The 19,700-nt window shown below is 43.3% G+C and overlaps 1 protein-coding gene across 6 annotated transcripts in view; it reads right to left on the bottom strand.

Moving 5' to 3' along the window:
* LOC135898924 (uncharacterized) overlaps positions 1-19,700 on the bottom strand; it is a 172,291-nt gene that overhangs the window by 23,699 nt on the left and 128,892 nt on the right. For 2 of the 6 annotated variants that reach the window (XM_070526730.1, XM_070526731.1), the window contains exons 5-7: positions 15,499-15,751; positions 5,074-5,227; positions 591-703 (exon numbers count right to left, since the gene is read on the bottom strand). The exons of 2 other annotated variants lie outside the window; for them this stretch is intronic. In XM_070526730.1, coding sequence (XP_070382831.1) covers positions 591-703; positions 5,074-5,227; positions 15,499-15,751 — 520 coding nt within the window. The remainder of the gene's footprint in view (positions 1-590; positions 704-5,073; positions 5,228-15,498; positions 15,752-19,700) is intronic. 2 more of the 6 variants (XM_070526732.1, XM_070526733.1) reach the window with 2 other exon arrangements.

Genomic DNA, 19,700 nt, shown 5'->3' on the forward strand with positions numbered 1-19,700 from the left:
AAAGCAAGAAGGATTAATTCTTAGAAAGTCTTTATTTATCTTTTAATCTGTTCCTTGTATGGCAAGTGTTGCCACTTACGACTTGTGATCCGTACATTTGCCAGGTACGTCCAGTTGGAACGAATTATAAGGATGCCACCAGTCTCCAGACTTGCACTCTGAAAACGTCCGCCTAAATAGACTCTCATTACAGTTATGTTTTTGTTTAAAGAAAAATAAAGCTGCTTTGTTTAAGAAGTAAATTGAACAAGTGCGACGCGCTTATCTCGAAATTTCCGCTACTTTTTAAATGTTTTCTAACAAGTTGTGCCTGGAGGGCTCACTGGCTTCATTTCGTAAAATTGTCACACGAATATGTGCCTTATTGTAATTATTCAATGTGTGGAGTATTGAAGTTAGGTTAGCTTCTAAATCACGTGTTTTCGCTCATTTTGCAAGTGATGCAGCATGTTCCGAGTAATTTGGCTCAATGAGTGGATGTGTACCATATATTAGCGGCGTATAAAAAAAAAGACATGTTAGCTTGACAGTAGAACAGCAGGCATAACCAGCTGAGAAAGGGTGAGGTGCATTCTGTGTCTGAGACTCACTTCATCCATTTCACAGCGCGGTAGTCGGCTATCTGAGGATCCAGATATAATCCTAATACGTAGTAAGATGGCCTTTGGGGTGAAGTCTTCGGTTTCAGATGAAGATACACCGCCTGTTAACAATAAAGATGGGGAAGATATTTCGCCTCATTGCACAACTAGACTGTTTCGCTGCTGCTATGCAAGATACCTGTCTGGGTTACTTCAGAAATATTTACCGAATGTGCTCTCGCTAGATAGCCATTAAAATGGCTAACTTAGTTATTATATTTGAAATATATTAAACAAGGTACTGACAATCATAATGGAGCGACTTTTGCGCATGCCTTGGCTTCGCGAAATGTACTCTTTACCCTGTAATTCTGCCGCCATGGCTGTTTAGTGGCTGTGGTGTTGGGCTGCTAAGCACTAGGTCACGGGATCAGATTGCGGCCACGGCGGCAACATTTCGACGGGGGCGAACTGTGAGAACACGCTTGTACACAGATTTAGGTGCACGTTAAAGAGACCCAAATGGTCCTAATTATTCTGGAGTCGCCCAGTATGGTGTGCCTCATAATCAAATCGTCGTTCCGGCACGGAAAACCCCGTAATTTATATTAGCCCTGATTTTATCGAAGTATCTCGTGTTTTACACTGAGTGTGATTGCAAAAAAATTCAATAAAGTCCTGGAAACTTACCACATCACGTAACGCAGTATTTGTAACACGCCGGAGCGAATTTCTAGTTGTTCATAAATCAACAAAGCAAGAGCTAGTTTACTGCTACACTAATATACGCTTAACTCAAAGAACATTTGTTCGTTTTGCTGCATCATAATCAGTCAACAGGTTGCTCTAATAATTCTTCATGTTAAACTGTGTCACAATTGCAGAGCTACGTTCAATTTCGCAGCACTTTTAGTAGCTGTAAGAAAGCTCATACGCGGCTCAATTTGTTTTCCACCAGCACAATGTAAAACATCATATTTATTTATAGATTGCAGGCTTTGTGCTAAGCACTGATAATGTCTGTTCATTCGAAACGGCGCCTAGATACGTCTCTGTAGTTATGGGTCTGTGAAGTGAGTCAGCGATACTTTTTTGAAGGGAATGTGCGCTATCGACTTGAAAAATTGCGAAGTTGGGCTCTATTGTGCAACAAATAAAATGCCTCTTCTGCATTCTTTAGTCAAACATCACTCACTTCCAGCGAAGTCACAAAGGTAACTCTATTTTAAGAGCCGTTGAAATGATATACTACATTTGACGCACTATTGAATTGTGTCCCTTGAGTGAACATTAACAGTATGAAAGCTCATCTCCACAATGACATTTATACTGATCTAATTAGGCGCAATTCAGCACTCCCCCATTTACGCACACACCCACACACGCGTACACTCAAGAACGACCCCGCCACGCAGGGCTCAATATACCAGTTGTTTATTCAGCAAACGGAACCGCCCGAACAAACATAGTATTTAGCCGGGTGTGCTGCCGCTGCGTCTGCTTATCGCAATCATGAGCCGCCGCGAGGAAAGCGCATCTCTGGCGTATATCGGCTGAGTTAACGCCTGTGGCGCTGCCCTGTCGCCTTTTAGGCGGCAGGCAACACTGCTAAACGCCGTGTTCGGTGATACACAGAACGTTTGGAAGCACTGAAATCATTTTTTGTGAGCTGGCTTGTCAGCAATTTCGTTTTTCGTATTACGCGAGCATCTGCGATAAGCGGGAAAAATGTAATACCTAATATATAAAGTTAGAAGCGATTTAACCGGACGTTTTGCAATCTGTTTTACAATTTACTAATTGGAATGTTTCGTCCAACTTCGTTGCTTCCTAAGTTGGTTAATTATTCTTGACCGGGTATGCAATTTAGCAGAAGACAAAAAAAAATAGTTTCGCTTACTTCCTGCTATAGTCACCAACATGCGCTTGGTCACATGGTCTTACAGTACATCGGTATACTTTTAAACTCTGGCTGAAGTTAGCTTGGACACCCTGTTTAGCTATGAGCCCAATGAATACGGTGTTGTCGGCTAGCACACCTTCGCTGCAGCTACACAGTGCGGGTGCTTGCGAAGCTAAAGCGGCGTGGAGCTAATCGAGATATCAGTGTGATTCGTGTTTCTTACTGAAGCTCGTTACCGTAATGGCCCACCTAATATAAATGTGGAGGTATGTTGTGTGTTTCGTGTATTCGTTTTTTCCATTACTAATAAATCGACTCATACAAAACACTGCTGTGGCAAACATGAATTCAGAAGAAACCTGCGATATGGGAGCTGGCGTGTTTTAGCGCATCTCGTCCGAGTTGGCAATGGGCAATTCGTCGCAGGCAGCGACACATACGGTGGGCCACTTCGATTATCCGTCCCTGACAGTCCCGAACTGCCCTGGGTGGTACTTTGAGCTCACGAGCGTTTCGTATGCAAGTTCTGGGACAGTTTGCGATTGCAAGGACAGAGAGTCGAAGAGGCCGACCAGTGGGCCGAATATCAGACGCTATAGGATTCTTAGGCGCACATAATCGAAGAGGCCCGCTGGTGCAAACGCAGCTGTTTTGTCGGCGACTATCGAGTGGCTCCTCGCGCGATAGAAAGTGCATCGGTGTATACGCGCCAGTAGCCTTGTGGGCTGCCTATTCTGCTTATCGAAGTCTGGAACCACCGTGGAGGAAGCACATCACTGGTCTAAATCGCTGTCCTGTCACCTTTTAAGCCGGAGCATATGCTTTTACTACATACGTGGACAACTGGGAGCACTGGAATTGTGGGGCGGGGTTCAGAGAGAATGTTTGTTTCTACCTGGAAAAAATGACGCTAGTAAAAGCCTGTTACAATACTATATTAGAGCAGTTTTTAATATTTACAACATTTCTGTTATCTATTGAGAAAAAAGGGTTTTAGTATGAGCTCTTGTGTCACTCCGAATTAATACACTTATGTTGCGAATAAATGGTTTTTCTTGGTGTGTACTTCTTCGCCTACGTGACGTAGGTTTTTATTAAATATAAAGTGATACCACGAATTTCTTAAAAAGAGATATTTTTGTTTTGCACAATTGGAGACCTTTCTAAAATTCAGAAAGATACCAAAAATCCGCCTTCGCTTTCCTGTGCTGTCGAGAATTCGGAGCCAAGCGGCTTCCAAAAAATTACCTCGTATTTTTGGCACGTGAAGCCCCAGAATTTAACTTTATTTTAACAAATCAGTTGGTGGTCAACTAAGACGCTACACTTTTATGTCATCTTCCCCAGATGTAGAGCTGCCTTTAAACGATAAGATGATGGGCAGTATCTCACACTGATCAGTGTCAGCCAAAAACACTACGTGTGGACACAACAACTGAAACTAACCTCCGGAAAATGCACTTACTACAGAAAAAGATCGTACGTATTGTTGCAAACGTTCCATATCACAGTCGCAGTGAGCACCTCTTTAAACAATACAACATACCTACATACAATGTACTCTCTATACAACCGCTCTCTCTTTCGTATATGGCACTCAAACTCAAACTCTGAAAACCGCGTTCTTAAGGAAATTGCTTGTCTGCAAAAAAATACAGCTACCTATATCACCCGTCACGGAGAATATTGGTCTATACCCCCCTCAACAACCAACTACGGTTTGCGAATGACGGAAAATAAGTTACCCAGACTGCTTAATTCAACACATGACGCTGGCATTGACATCATTACCTTAACACGTTCAGAACTATCGTTACTTATCAGAACCTTCTCCTAAATAATGAATCAAGCGTAATTTCTTTTTCACTTGTATTCACATGTCTTGTTAAATGTTTGTAATGGCATAATTTTTGCTCGTCCTTTTCTTTCTCCTAAATATTCCAATAATAATGAACCATCGTGTCTTTTCACCTTTAATTATGCATCGTCAAGTGTACGCAATTTTCACTTTTATTTTCCTATTGCCAAGTGTATGTAATGTGGTGGTGCGTACTATCTGCATTGCTTTTATTTGTCCTTCTCCCATTTCTTTGTTCCTTTTTTGTTTGTTCCGTTATAGAAAATTCTCTTGAATTGATTGATGATTGTAAATAATATTCATATGTAATGTTCTTTGCGTACGGTCGATTGCGCTACTCACTGCCACCATGTAACACGGGGGCTAAGGGCACCTCAACCTGCCTCATTGCAGCTTTTATCTTAGCCCCCGTCATTGTATTTTAGCAATGGAAATAAATAAATACATAAATAAATAAATAAATAAATAAATAAAGAAAGAAAGAAAGAAAGAGAAAGAAAGAAAGAAAGAAAGAAAGTAAGAAAGAAAGAAAGGAAGAAAAGGATGTCGTTTTACTATATATTGTCTACAACCGACCTGTTCAGTGCTCTAAGAGAACGCTGGAGCATCAATAAAATGGGAATTGAACGTATATGTGGTATGAACGTCTGATTACCCTTATGCTGACATGGGGTGTCACGTCGCTTTCCACTCAGCAAAGTACTAAAGAAAAGTGGCCGCACTTGAATTACCTTGAGCAGAATGAGACACTCATAGACCACTATATCAGTTGGGTAGCGCCCGCTGACATCCAGCATGCCGAAGTGGGATATATTGTTCCTCCAAATATCGTCGATGATGGTGAAAAATTTCGGGTCATTTATGTCTCTTCTCAGAAGGTGAAACCTGAGTAAAAAGAAGCATGAATAAAGACCCAGTAAACAGAGTAAGACCTTCTCTTGCAATGCGGAGTAGCTGGACCTAATTTATGAAATGAGGACCTCTAGTCTATGACCTCCATAGAGTCTCTTCATTTACTCCAAGAGATGTTAGAGTAAGGAAAGGCCACAGTTTCACCCGGAAGGCGGAGCATCGACAGCGATAGCAAGTTGCTGTAAGGATGGTAGTCTTATCTGCCGTATAAACTTGTAAACATTTGCTTAGTAACTAAGTTAACAAGCATGGTGTTAGGCGCGTACAAGCAAGCATGAACACATCTTACTCGATGACCGCACACACTCGCTGTCAAAACGTTGGAGTAAGAAAGCGCGGTGGCAGCGGCGAGGAAGTGACCTTCGTGCTGGCTCTCGCTTGAACGCGAAGTAATCGGAGAGGATGCGGTGCACACGAAGCGATCAGCACTCAGCGCACTGAATCCTCATCGCAGATCACTTTCAAGATAGGGCCCACGCGGCCGAGCAATACGCGAGCGGTCGCCGCCAGAGTAGACCCCCCCCCTTTCCTATACCCCCTCCCCCTTCCCCGGTGCCTTGCACGCCCGATATTGGGCCAGCATCATCCGCTTACCCTGGCGCGCCTTCAATCGCACATACAGCGTACGGCGCGCGTCGACGATGTTATCGCCCCATGGACTTCATACGGAACAACACGGCAACGACGATGGCAGAAATACGCCTGGATGTTTCATATATTTGCCATCGCAGTAAAAGAGGAGGTTAAGGTTAAAAATTGGAGGACGCTTAAGCTTCGCCTTCAAGAGTGGAACGCGACAGCGTTCCCGTCGACCCGCCAAGAGGTGTAAGGCAATGGGCTACAGGGCAGGCATCACTTACGAGGCGCCCCGCATCGGACGTGGTGAGCGTCGAGCCATATGGTCGAGCAACGCAGCGTTCGGCGCAGCAACGAAACGTGCGCCTGAGCAAGCGGAACGAACCAAAGAACTCGGTATCTCGGAGGGGGAAATGATGCACGCCAGCCAAACGTCCGGATCGACACGGGCAGAGAGATAGACAGATAGTGATCTAAGGAAAGGAAGGATGCTTGATTCTGCAGAGGGAGCAATGCGAAGCGTTGTCAGGGGAGAGAGAGTCCGGGCCGCCACCCGCCTCGCACAGCTCCAATGCGCGCGTGGCGCGCCATCGGTCGGGGCACCCAGCCGATCTTTGAAGTTGCTTTTTATTTATAAAATGCCTTCCGTGATTTATCGCTCACGGTCAACGTCGCGGACACCGATGTTGACGACACCGGCTTTTCTGCGACACAAGCTCCTTAACGCTATCGCGTTAAAAATAGAAGGCCTTGTCTGGTTTAAGGCGGGGCTGTCGCCTGGTGATTACTCTAAGTGCACCAATGTAGACTGTGGGTTGATTCTGAGTATATAGAGGCTCAGTAATAATTATCAGTTGCTTCTCCAGGGCAAGACTTTCCTCTTTTTTTATTTAAATAATACTGCAGACCTTATGTGGTCCAAGCAGGAAGGGCAGATAAGAAGGCATATTTACAAACGCCGTAAGGTATTACATAGACAAAAGGTTTGACACATGACACAAAAGAGCGAAACAAGTCAAAGGAAATACATTCCACATAAATCTGCACATCAGAATTCATTGCTCAATTTCTTTCAAAACTGTAACTTGAGACGATCTCTTGAGGCAGTGCATTCCAATCGTATATTGTAGCCGGAAAGTATGCGTATTAAAAGAAGTTTGTTTTCGCAAAATATGATATTAAGGCATGGGTATGTTGTAGACGGGTTTTTCATGTTGTTGAAGGTGTAACATAAGGCGAAGAAGAAATTCCAAGCTTTCCCTGGATGAGTGAATGAAGAAACGTTGGTCGAGCAATTTTCCGCCTTATATGAACAGGTTTAATTTCGTTGGAGAACGTTAAAGCACATGCGGGATTAGTTCTCTTGTGTAAATGAAGCGCACAGCCCATCCTTGCACGTCTTCTATTTTTGCTGTATCTTTTTTGGTGCACGGGTCCCACACTACATACTCAAGTTTGGGCCGAATAAGAGAGTTATAGGCTAATAGCTTAACGTGACTGAGTGCTCTTTTGAGCTTGTGTTTCAAAAATCCAAGTTTCCTTAACGAAGATGAACTAATGTAATCAACATGGTCGCTCCAGTTGAGCTGTGAATTTATTAAAACGCCTAAACATTTGTAGCTTTTGACTTCCGAGATAGTAGTGCCGTAAGCAGAGTCACCAAAGTGTATAGGACGTTTCTTTCTTGTCATACGCGAAAGCACAGTCTTATCAGAATTGAAGACCCTTCCTGATCTGTCACACTAGGCCACAATTTCACGGAAAGCATCATTCAGTAATATTTGGTCAGCCGCAGAACTCATTGGGGTGTAGAGCATGCATTCCTCGGCAAATAAACAAATTTTAACATTTCTATCAATGGAACACACCATGTCTTTTTATATTAACCAAAATAACAGTGGACCTAGTACACATCCTCGGGGCACGCGAGATGTCACTGGAAGTAACGTTGAAGAGATGCCACCAATATCCACAAACTGTGTTCGATTTTGTAGGTAGGAAGCAATCCAGTTTACTAAGGTCAAGTGCACGCCTATTAATTTCAGTTTTTCAAGAAGTTCATTATGGGGAACCTTATCAAATGCTTTGGTGAAGTCTAAAAAAATTAGGCCCAGTTGTCCACAGTTATCTAATACGGAACTAAAGTTATGGATAGCAGTGACCAACTGCGTGACAGTTTAAAAACCTTTCCTGAAGCCGTGTTGAAATTGACCCAAGCATTATTTAGAGTTTAATATTTCAAGTATGTGGTTAGCGATAACGTGTTTGATTAGTTTGTAGCAGGTACTCGTCAAAGAAATCGGAATGTAATTGCTTCAACAAGCGCGGTCCCCTTTTTTATGCACAGGCACAACTCTGGCTGTTAGCCAGTCGGGAGGCAATGAAAAAGACAATAAGAATAAGCAGAAAATTTTTGTTGAAAAATTAGCGAATGATTCAGCATTAGGGCGTAAGAAGGCGTTTGGTATGTCATCTGGACCATGCGAACTTTTGATATCCGTAATCACGTTGTTATGCATAGTGATTTGATATATTTGCTTGTGGGAAGTTCTAAGGTGATCCCAAAATTTATGGGGATCATTTACTATAAACTGTGGAAGACTCTCTGTAAAGGAATGTTTTTTTGCTGATTTATTGCTAGAAGAAAGCTCTTCTGCTAAAAAAGCTAACTGACTATAACTGGCGTCCTTAGCTTTTTTCAGCCGTTAAAGCCTTCGTTTTAGGTGAATAATTTGCCGATTTATCCAGGGATTTGCTTTCTCTAAGCGCTTCTTCTTATCTAGTATGAAGCTATTGATACAATATTTGCAGCCTTCCTTGAACGTCTTCCATAACTCTGTGAGACTGGTTCCCTCAAAGCTTTCATAAGCAACTTCCAAGTAATCAAGGGTGGATCCATCCAGTGCTTTTGAAGAATCGTTTATGTTCTTATGCTTTGTTTTTTCTATACGTACGTGGACTACAGGTAAAGATACGACTACTAACTTGTGATAAGATATCCCGTCATGAACACATACTGTGTAATCACAAAAAGAGCATTTTATGAATAGCTAAACTAAGATTGACTCAGTAGAACCATGTATTCTAGTTGGTTCGGTGACTATTTGCTGAAGGTTGTGGTACAACATTATATCATAGATAGCGGCAGCATTTTCAGAACATCCAAGGTTTTCGTTAGACCAGTTTATGGTTGGCAGATTTATATCCCTAGCAAGTATCAATTTTTTATTTCTGTAGTTGAACAAAAAATCTTGCAGCTTATGCAGGTAGTCCAGATCTGAATTAAAGGCCTATACAGTGCTCATAAGATGAAAGTGTAGCCAAGATACGTGATTTTCAGAGCAAGGCTTTCATGGTTTACAGGTGAATTTAGAACTATAGCGGAAACATTCCGTTTTAGTAAAATGGCTAGGCTACCTCCTAGTGACCCCCCTATCAAGCCTAAATACAGTGTATGGTGGAGGAAAGATGCAATCATTAGTGATATCACAGTGAAGCCAAGTCTCGGGTATGACAACTATATCAGGGCTGGGAGTAAACAGAGCGATCTCAAGGGCAGTTGCCTTGTTCCCTATGCTTTGGGCATTTATTTTTGAGATAACAAGGTCACGAAGAGGTGGGTTATCTAAGCTGGTCTGTCAATCAGAGTTACTAGAAGAGAGAGGAGAAAGGCTAGTCCGTTGTTCAGTGAAATTGTTCCAAGCGTGCATGCTGTTGCTGATTTTGAGCTTGTCATGAACGAGATAAGCCTTCTTTCCATGCTTCCTCTTCGTTTTGCAAGATTCCCAGAGCAATTTTCGTTTTCTTAGTGTCTCCTTAGAATAATGATTTTGTATGAAAAAAGTCGAACCTTTAAGTTTACTAATATTTGCATACAGAGCCTCTTTTCATTAAAATCTTGGAGGAATGCGATTACAGGTCGGTTTGAGTTGTTATTTGTTTTCCTATTCTATGTATATGGGCAATTGATGATGTTGAGACACCAAGGTGTTTTTCAAGGACCTCAGAAATCACCTTATTTTTAAGTTCCTCTTCCTCTTCAGAGGTATCTTCCATTATGCCATGTATAATCAAATTAGAACGACGACTGCGATCCTCTAGGTCAGTGAGCTTTTGATGTTGCTTGGAAAATGACTGCTTTATCGAGTTCATATGCTGTTCGATTGCAGCAAGTTGTTCAATACCGGCCTTGAAGTCGCCAAAATGATGTTCTATGCTTTCTAGTCTAGTTGCTAAGGAGCTGAAAGATATATCTAGCTTACTTTGGAAAGCTGCCAGTTCCGAAATTTCCTGGTGTATGATGGTTTGGGATTTCATGCATTTATCGAACATTTCCTGGAAATGGGGGCCAGGGTTGCTTTCTACATCACCGCATAAGAGCAGTTTGCACGCATTTAAGCATTCATATGTCCTCCGTTTGAAATCAGATGTTTTGGTGACGTAGAACGTAGAGCGTTTGTTGACGTAGAAAAAAATCCAGGCCCAAAGTCAGAGGAAATGCTAACAGAACTGTCAGCCGGGCAAGCACGAATCAGCGCAGCGATTACCCCGCTCCGCTCTAGAATGGCTTCTTTTGAACAGCGTGTTACGCACATGGAGGTGTTGTCTTCAACTGAAGACGACGCTCTTCAACGCATTCATGATATTGAGAAAACGGTTGATAACCTTAAAGATTTCATTACCAAACTTGACCGCAAAAATGATGACCTGGAAAACCTATCCCGTAGGAATAATTTCATCAATTGCGGCTTGAAGGACGCCCCAACAGGAACTTCTGAGGAACTGTGAGCTTCTGAATCAGAGTTGCTGTCTACCAAACTTGGAATCCAATGTGAAGGTATTGAACGCTATCACAGGCTTGGCACGCAAATTAATGAAAAGACGAAACCTGTAGTTTTTAAACTGCTAGACTTTGAAACATGGCTTTCCATCCTTAAAACGCCAGAAAACTAAAAGGATCTGATACGTGCATTAGTGAATACTTTTCTGCGCGTCTACGGCAAATTTGAAAGGCTCTCTGGGACAATTCGGTTGACATCCACATAGAAGCATTTGCAGTGCCATTCCCTGATAGTCGAAAGTCTTCGTTACACTTGGGATGATGTTTGCAAAAGGCTTGTTAAGGCTCCACGTGCTGGAGTGCCTACGAACACAGAGTTACTCGTTAATAAATGCTCGAAGCTTGCTTAATAAGCTCGAAGATTTCAATTTGCTCGTACAGTGTTACAGTCCGTGAATTATTTGCGTGACAGAAACAGGGCTCGACAACTCTGTATCAGTTTCTGTTACCCGATTATCAGAAAGGACAGGCAGTTTGCTAAAGGAGGGGGTGTAGCTCTGTTTCTTAGAAAAAGGCATTGATATTTTTGTTTTTCCCGAACTTCCGAATACTGAGTGTGTTTGATGCCGGACAAACCTCTCCGGTTCCGTGACAGCTGTCTGTGCTGTATACCGCCCGCCCGTTTCTGAAAACATCTTCTTGCACATTACAGAATTCATAGCGGAACACAGGCTCCACAAATATAAAATGATCATTACAGGTGATTTTATTACTCCTTGTATTGATTGGAACTTGTTAATTTCAACAGGCCGTGACAAGGCTGTTGGTGAATGCCTAATTAATAGGGCTATATCATTTGATTTAACAAAAGTGGTTGAATATCCAAGCGTCAGCTCTGTTCTTGACCTTGTTTTTGTTAATGAACAGCTGTTACAGTGCGGTTTTCAGTGTGACGTAGTCGACGGACTGTAACATCACAAGGGTGTTTTCATGAAATTTAACGTGGTTTTTGAGCCCCCCCAAGCCGACATTCAATATGGTTACAGATTTTACCTATGCTAACGACCATGCTATTGTTTAACTGCTAGACTCATCTTTCAGAGATCTCGTGTTTGGGAGCGAAACGTGCAGTGTTGATGCTTTTGTCAGAGCAGTTTCACAGTTTAGTAGATAGCTGTGTGCTTCATTTCGTCCCCACAAAATGTGTGAAACATAACCCGAAGCATCCATGGTACACAAGACACATAATGCATCTCCTAAGAAGCATCAATCGTATGCGCAAGCGCAGCCGGTCACAAAACGAAAACCGCGACTCACTACTTCTTTTACTCAAGTCTGAGCTAAAAACAATAGTGACAGAAGCTAAACACTTTTACTTCAACACAACACTGTCAACCTTTATGAGAGATAACCCACCAAAATTTTTGAAAGGAATACTACCTTCTTCCCATGACTCTGTATCCTTCATTATCAACCATCAGCCTTGCTCTGTCCCGTAGCCATTTCTGAATCCTTTAATAGCTACTTTCATTCTGTCTTTCATCTAGATGATGGTACCAATCCTCCTTTCACTCATAGCTCGGAACACCAGTTACCCAACCTCGAACTAAGTTAAGCTTGGGCTCTTAATCTGTTATTAAAAATGGGCAACAACTGAAAGTGCGGGACCACACGCCATACCTAACATGTTCTTAAAGAGGGGCTCGGAATGTAGTGCCCGTTATCTTACAGTCATTTTCAATAAATCGCTGGATGCATCATCCGTTCACCAGGCTTGGAAAATTAACAATGTGATCCCGGTGTTTAAATATGGCGATAAACAACAAATTAGTAATTACCGACCGATGTCCCTAATTTCCACTTGCTGTAAGCTTCTTGAGCGCATTATTCACAAGAACATTGTTCAGTATTTAACTTGTCATAATCTACTGTCACACTGTCAGCACGGTTTTCGTTCTGGTTTTTCCACTGTCACTCAGCTCTTTGAATTTACTCACGACGTAGCTTCCGCATTAAATAACCGCGATCGAATCGATGAAATATTTATTTTATTTTATTTCTTTTTATTTTCATATACTGTTGGCCGTCTTGGCCGTAACAGGGTGGGTACAGCTGGTTTGCACATAGCGTAAAAAATGTAGACACTTTAAAAACGTAAATAGGACAAGAAGCAATGAATGTTGGAAATTGAATGCGAAACAAATTATGAAATACAAATGCAATAGTTTGGCTAAGGTAAAAATGTTTCTAACATTGCGACAGTGATAATGAAAGCAGCCTAAAAGAAAAACTATTGTATGTATTTCTATGGTGTGACAATGTTTGCACGGCAACACTAAGATTCAATTTCATAAAAGGTTTTTAACGCGTTCCTCAAAGATTTTAATGCTACGCGACTGTAACACAGACCCCGGCAAACTGTTCCATTCCTTAATCGTTCGCGGAAAAAATGGATAAGCGTACACGTCCAGATATGCTTTTGGAATTGAGAACATGCAATGATTGCTTGATCTTTTGCTAGCCTGCCTGGGAGCAAGATAGGGCGTGGTTTCAGTTAGATTATATCAAATATTATTACCAAATAGATTATTCGAAAGCATTTGGCATGGTCTGCCATAATAAGCTGCTTCATATAATGCATATCATACTTAACGGATATTAGTTACTCGACAGGATAACTGAGTACAAATACTTAAGATCCCAGTTCGTCACTTTCAACCATGCACAGTCATCGTCAGCCACTGTAACTTCAGGTGTGCCCCAACGATCGGTGCTTGGGCCTCTATTATTTATAATTTTTAATAATGACGTAGCAAATCTTATTATGACAACGCAGGGAAGTTACGCCTATATGCCGATGACTGCGTGCTTTATCGTAAACTTGCAAATGCCCATGATCAACTGGAGCTAAACAAAGTGATTCTACTGTTCTGTGAATGGAGTAACGCATGGCAAATGAAAATTAATTTCACTAAGACAGTCGCAATGACCTTTGGTAACAAAATGAATCCGCTGCATTTCTCTTACAGTAATAACGGTAACTACTTGACCCATGTCATCGAGTTCGAATACCTGGGGGTTATTTTTTCATATACCTTAAAATGGAATGCTCATATTAATAACATTTCTGGTAATACACTTCGCAAACCCGGCTATCTCAAACGAACCTTATGAAATGCCACGAAGGAATGTAAATTAACTGCTTACAAATCACTAGTTCGACCGATCCTGGAGAACACCTCAACTCTTTGGTCTCCTCATAACGCGTGCGACTTGTCCATTTAGAATGAGTAAAAAAAAAACAATACGATTCATCTTTGGCCAATACGACCATAACGTTTTACTTCCTTCACATATGCACACTTTATCTTTGCAAACATAAGAACATAGGCGCACACGTGAACCTATCATCATGCTGGACAAGATCGTTCGCACGTCATCTGGCATTCAGGCACCCTTCACATTTGTGCCCTCAAGCGCACGTGCAACCCGACGGGACCATCCATTAAACATTGTTCCTTTCAAATCGCATACAGACTGGCTTAAGTCTTCTTTTTTCCGGCTAACTGTTTAAATTAGGAATCGATTGGACGGCTCACTTCGCGCATTGCCAATTGCAGAACTCGTTCTTCAGTTGCCTAGCAATTTGACCTGTTGATCTGTTTTTAATACTTCTGTAATATCTTTCTCTATGCAGCCCATTTTATTTGTTTTTACTAAAGTATGTACCCACTCCTGCTATGTTCCCCCCCGAGACCGCAGTAAATATAAATAAAAAAATGCATGCCTTTAGCTTTCTCCCTTACTTTCGTGCTCTATTTCCGCGTCCCAATTTTAACGCCCAAGAAATAAATTTCACAAAGGCTTTGGCGAAGGCAAGTTGTTTTGCTGGAAAAGTGCCACAGCACGCAGCTTAACCACTTTTGTCTCCGACATTAGATATATTACACACAGTGTGAATGGTCTGCTCCGCTGAGGGCGGCGTATCCCAGCCATCTGTACACAGGCGCTCAATTCATACAGCACCGAGTGACAGCGCGTCGCTGGCATCTGTAGGCGACGCGCTTCGTAGTTCACGAAGCGCGTCGAGGCGTTCGAAGTTCACGAAGCCAACTGTTCGTGCGATAAGTGAACGGGGCGTAGCGTAAGCAACGCTCAGCTAAAGATGTCGAATCTTTTATGCGAAGCATAATACGAGAGCTCAACCCAGCTCCTCAGGCGCGGCTGTGTCGCCTTGAATACCACGTGACACCGTGACGTCACGACAGAGGAGAAGTGGCTTTGGCTCAACTCTTGCAAGATGGGCTGGGTGGGAATCGAACCAGGGTCTCCGGAGTGTGAGACGGAGACGCTACCACTGAGCCACGAGTGCAATGCTTCAAAGCGGTACAAAAGCGCCTCTAGTGAATGCGGTGTTGCCTTAGAAACGAGCTGTTTCTAAGGCTCAGGCATGCGTCGCTTGCTCAGGCGCACAGTTCGTTGCCGCGCCGAACGCTGCGTTGCTCGACGCTCACCGCGTCCAATGCGGGGCGTCCAAGGCGAAGCAGAGTAACGCATGAGTTGTTTCTTCGTCTAGGCGAACCAAATATAGCCAAGCAACAGCAGTTCACCAAGCTAAACAGTGGTTGAACAACTAAAATAAAGGCTAGTATACTTCGCATCCTGGGCTTAACCTTACCTAAGCCACAGCCATTTTTTTTCGGCATCTTTACAACGTTGAACCGTTTTGAACCATTCATCCGTTTTATGCACGTTAGTCGGCCTAGCTTATTTTCTGGTCACGTGAAGATTCATGCACTTCACCATAAAGAGACCAAGCACTTCAGTTCTCCACATTTCGGTTTAAAGACTAATTTAAAACATTGGAGAAGCGCTCGCAGACACTCACTTGTCCGCGAACGAAAAGCCCAACTTTGTGTGCTTGTACACGGACGCCTGCGCGACGAACTGCTGGGCTCCGGCGTCCCACAGCTGTATGCCATCGATGAGGGCGTTCTTGTTGTCCTTGTAGAGCGAGTCGTAGAACAAGTAGTCGCACGCGTTGTCTGGAGGTAGGTACGTCGTGTTTCCTCGCCACGCTTCGCTGATGGTGCATACGTAGCTATATGGTGCCATGGGTGTTGCCACTTCAGGTTTAGGCGCTGCGAGGAAAACCGGTCAGCCGATCACGGATGTGAAAGCAAAGAACACTGCCCATCTGTAGCTGAGAAGCATGTGGAACAAATAATCATTTGTGTAATGCAAATTGAGATTCTTCAGTGAAAGCCGGAAGCTTTTTTACGTGTCTGGTCGCACGCGCGCGCGCTAGGCAATCGGTCTCGTCCGGCGCTAACCTCACTCTTTGATAGTAGTCAATACTTGTATACTAAGCAAGCCTGTATAAACACCCTTGTAAAGCTTGCAAAAGAAAAATGGTCGACGAAATGTTGACGCTAAAGAATGCAAGGTCGAGTACATGATTGTTCAAATTATTCTGTGGATAAACGTTAAACGCCTTTCTGTATTGTGCCACTTTTTCATTCTAATGAATGAACCCTTTGCACGCTACATTGTTGGCGAATCCTATCGTACTTCACGCGCAAATACGTCCACCCCTATTGGGTCTGCTGCGGCGCAATGCAAGATAAGAGGCGCACGTTGTATTCCTGTTTTTTTTGTTGATTATATACTTGGTTGTTGACATTTACTACGTTATGTCACCATGGAGGAACATCATTTGATATTATTGTCACCTTGACACGACAGCTATCAGTCACGTAATTCTAAGTAACATCTTTTTTGAACTGCTTACAAGTTATTGAGATCGCAGATACGCAAAACCCGTAGTATTTCAGCTAACAAGGCTTTGTCTTGAAAATAAAAGTGATATCATGTTGTTTTCTCACACATGTGAACGAATATAACACTCAATTTTTCTGTTGATATGTGAACTTCCGTTTGGCGTTATCCGTCAGTTTAATTTAGGCTTTTACTTTAAAACAGTCACAATATCTCTTTTTCTTATGCAACTTTTAAGAGCGGTATGCTGTTGTTGGTAGCGTCGACAACACCACTGTATGAACTAGATAAATTTGTGGTGTAGACCTAAACAGGAAGCGTTCTTTTGTTTAAATAACAAAATTCTTTGCAGCGATGCGTACTTTTATGTGCTGTAGCGGCGGTTAGTCTGAGGGGGCAGACACTGCTGTCAAGTACTCATTCTATTTTGACGCTGCATCATTTTCAGATTGTTGCTGTTGCATTTGTGGTAATCATGGTTGCAGTCGTTATAGTTGACGTAGTGGCGGGGTTGGTATTACTGTCTTCAGTCGCCGCGCGGTAGACAAGTGCCTCTGGTTCAGTGGTGCCGGCATCTGGCATCATGCCGAGGTGGGAAGGCTTCTTAGTCCAGGAATCATCTGGCACCTACTGCCCTCTTGACTTCAGCGACTAGTTATTGTTCATTTTCCGTGTCCTCGAGGGCGAGCTTGGAACCCCACGTTTCGGCTAGGGGGTCTTCGTTGCTTCTCGTTGTGATTCTTCGCTTGCTTGTGGTCTTCGCTATAGTTCGCGTCCACTTGGGGTTTACTTTCGCTGTCTTTGTGCCTTCGGCATTCGAGGAGCAAGTGCGCTAGGGTGTCGGGTACGTTGCACAGTAGGCAGAGGTAACCGTGGAGTGTCGGGTAGAGGCGGTGCATTATCGTTGCCTGAGTGTAGACGTTGCTTTGTACGCGTCTGATGATCACGCTTTCTTCTTTGTCTCTCCCTCCCCGCCACTCTGTACAGGCTGGACACAGCCGCGTCGTCTGATACTAGGTCCGCCATTACATATCTCACTCGTATAGCATGAGTAATTTGCAACAAAATGCACTTCGCGCAAAAAAATAACTGGTCATAATATGCATGTCTGTGCTTACAGACTGTTTGCAGGCTCAAACTAAATTAATTAAGCTGTTCCATGCTGTCTTCTGTCACGGCAACTTCTCCTTTGTGACCGTGAGGCCTGTCAGCTGCTCGGTATAGTTTTTCACATAGAGTGCTTGGAACCCATCTCACACGGTTATAGACCTGTTTAATTTCGCCACTTAAGCCGCGTAACCTGGTAGCTCTGACGAATCGTTCAGACCATCCTTTTTCTTTTTAAGCTGACCGCATGGGTGTAACTACTTTCGCGCAAATGAATCTTCCATATGTTTTGGACGACCATTGGGAGGAATGAAAGCTCATAGAAAGGGAAATAGAGTGATAACGATGTTGCGACTGTCATACACCCCCTGAAATTTCGAACTTTCTTTATATATAAAAATGCCCGATGAAATCAGCAATGAAGTATCATTGGCGCATTCCACCTCATTGACGCTGTGCCTTGTATTGCCTCGACAACCATTATTATCACTGAGGCTAGCCCCCTTGCAGAAAATAGAACATTAATTAGCTAAATCCCAATGCTTCTTTTATTTGTGTATATGGTATTTATTATGAATAAGGGCAAACTCTGACCAAAATGCCGTATAATAAAATAATGAAATCTTCTGAAATAAAAATAAAACGCAAAATAAAATACCCGTCCAGTTTTTTTTCTGTCACTGGAGGACCACGGCACATGCTTTGTTTTCATGTTAGTTGACGCAGCTCAAACCAATGTGGCTCAAATATATGCGAAGCCTAAATTTTGCATAAGTCGAGACAACGAGCTTCTCTAGAGACTCGTGGTGCTCGCGGCAGGCCTTGACGCAAGGGTTCACCATTTTCCTCGAATACTCAGTCACAGCCTTCAAAGATGACCTCAAGTGAAGCAAGCTCTCAGTCCAACTTATGCTGCTTCTGAAATGCTCTTCGCATGATTTCTGCTTCAGGAAAACGTTCACTTGAATATGTAAGGTTGCCACCTTGACGACTGTATTCTTTTAGAAGTGTGAGTTGCGCGTGCTCGTTGTCACCTGAGCCTAACAAGACCTTGTCGCACTGCTCACATCCTGCAACAGCTGTCAGCATCCCTCTTAAACAAAACCACCGAAGTAGAATAGCATGTCGCATTCATTTATTTCAAGTTTTTGAATAATAAATTTTCAGAGCCGTCGCTGACATCGGCCTCCACTGCTCCGTGCCCATGTTGGCTATTTGGCACTATGTCGGTGAAGTCCCGCCTAATCTTTACGGCCCACTTTGCACTGGATCAGTACGGCTTCCTCTTGGGCTCTGTCGAAAAACGCCAAAGTTTCCAACTATTTCTGGAATTGCTCACATGGGCACGCAGCCGCTAGTCGTTTCACTGAGAAAAGGAGAGACCAAGTAGCCGCAGGTGCTTTCTTGGACCTGTCACCTTGCGAAGTGAAATCTGCAATGGCCGCGGCCATCGGGAAAAACCGGTCGAGGTGGCGAGTACTCCTTCAATGAATATCCCCCACCCTGCACGGAGTGCTGCCGAGCGACGGACCATTCAGGCACCCCACGCATCCCTCGCGTGCCTGAATGTCCTGCGCCTCGCCAGGGCTCCGCTTGCCAGCACTCCACTTTAACACTATCAATATATATCTTATTTAGTGCCCACCCTAAGAGTTGACGCTGCTATCACAAGCAATGCAATGCATATTTTGAGGTGTGCAGACAGGCGCGTTAGTAAAGTTCACCTGTTACAACACGCCCGCTATAAAGGTAGTATTATATTCCTTGTCAACGCGTAACTGAACTTGATAACGCTTGTATTTTCGTCGTTTCTCAACCTTTTCGGTCAAACATAGTGAGTCACGGCTACCAGGTACTTGTTTACTTAAGCTGTTTTCGCGAGACTACGCTGGCAGACGCCCTTGGCGTCCGAAGATGGGACCACCACTCTACACGAAGAGATTTCGTTGTCCTCAAAAGAAAGTACGCTCTGCGCAGGGCTACGATTTCGACACCTGTACGGCTGGGCTTTTACTGCCTCGCTTTCCGCGCTGAGAGCTCAGGACGTCAATCATGCCGAAGGGCTCGGAATTTGAATATACTGCTGTAATGGCAGGAAACCAAGACAAGTTTCACATCTTCGAGATTAAAATGGCGTCACTTCCGGTTTCGATGGATATGGCGCCACATTATGTTCTATTCCTGCGGAAATGCTCCCTCCTCACA

This window comes from Dermacentor albipictus, chromosome 10 (assembly GCF_038994185.2).
Source record: "Dermacentor albipictus isolate Rhodes 1998 colony chromosome 10, USDA_Dalb.pri_finalv2, whole genome shotgun sequence".
NCBI classification, from domain to species: Eukaryota; Metazoa; Arthropoda; class Arachnida; order Ixodida; family Ixodidae; genus Dermacentor; species Dermacentor albipictus.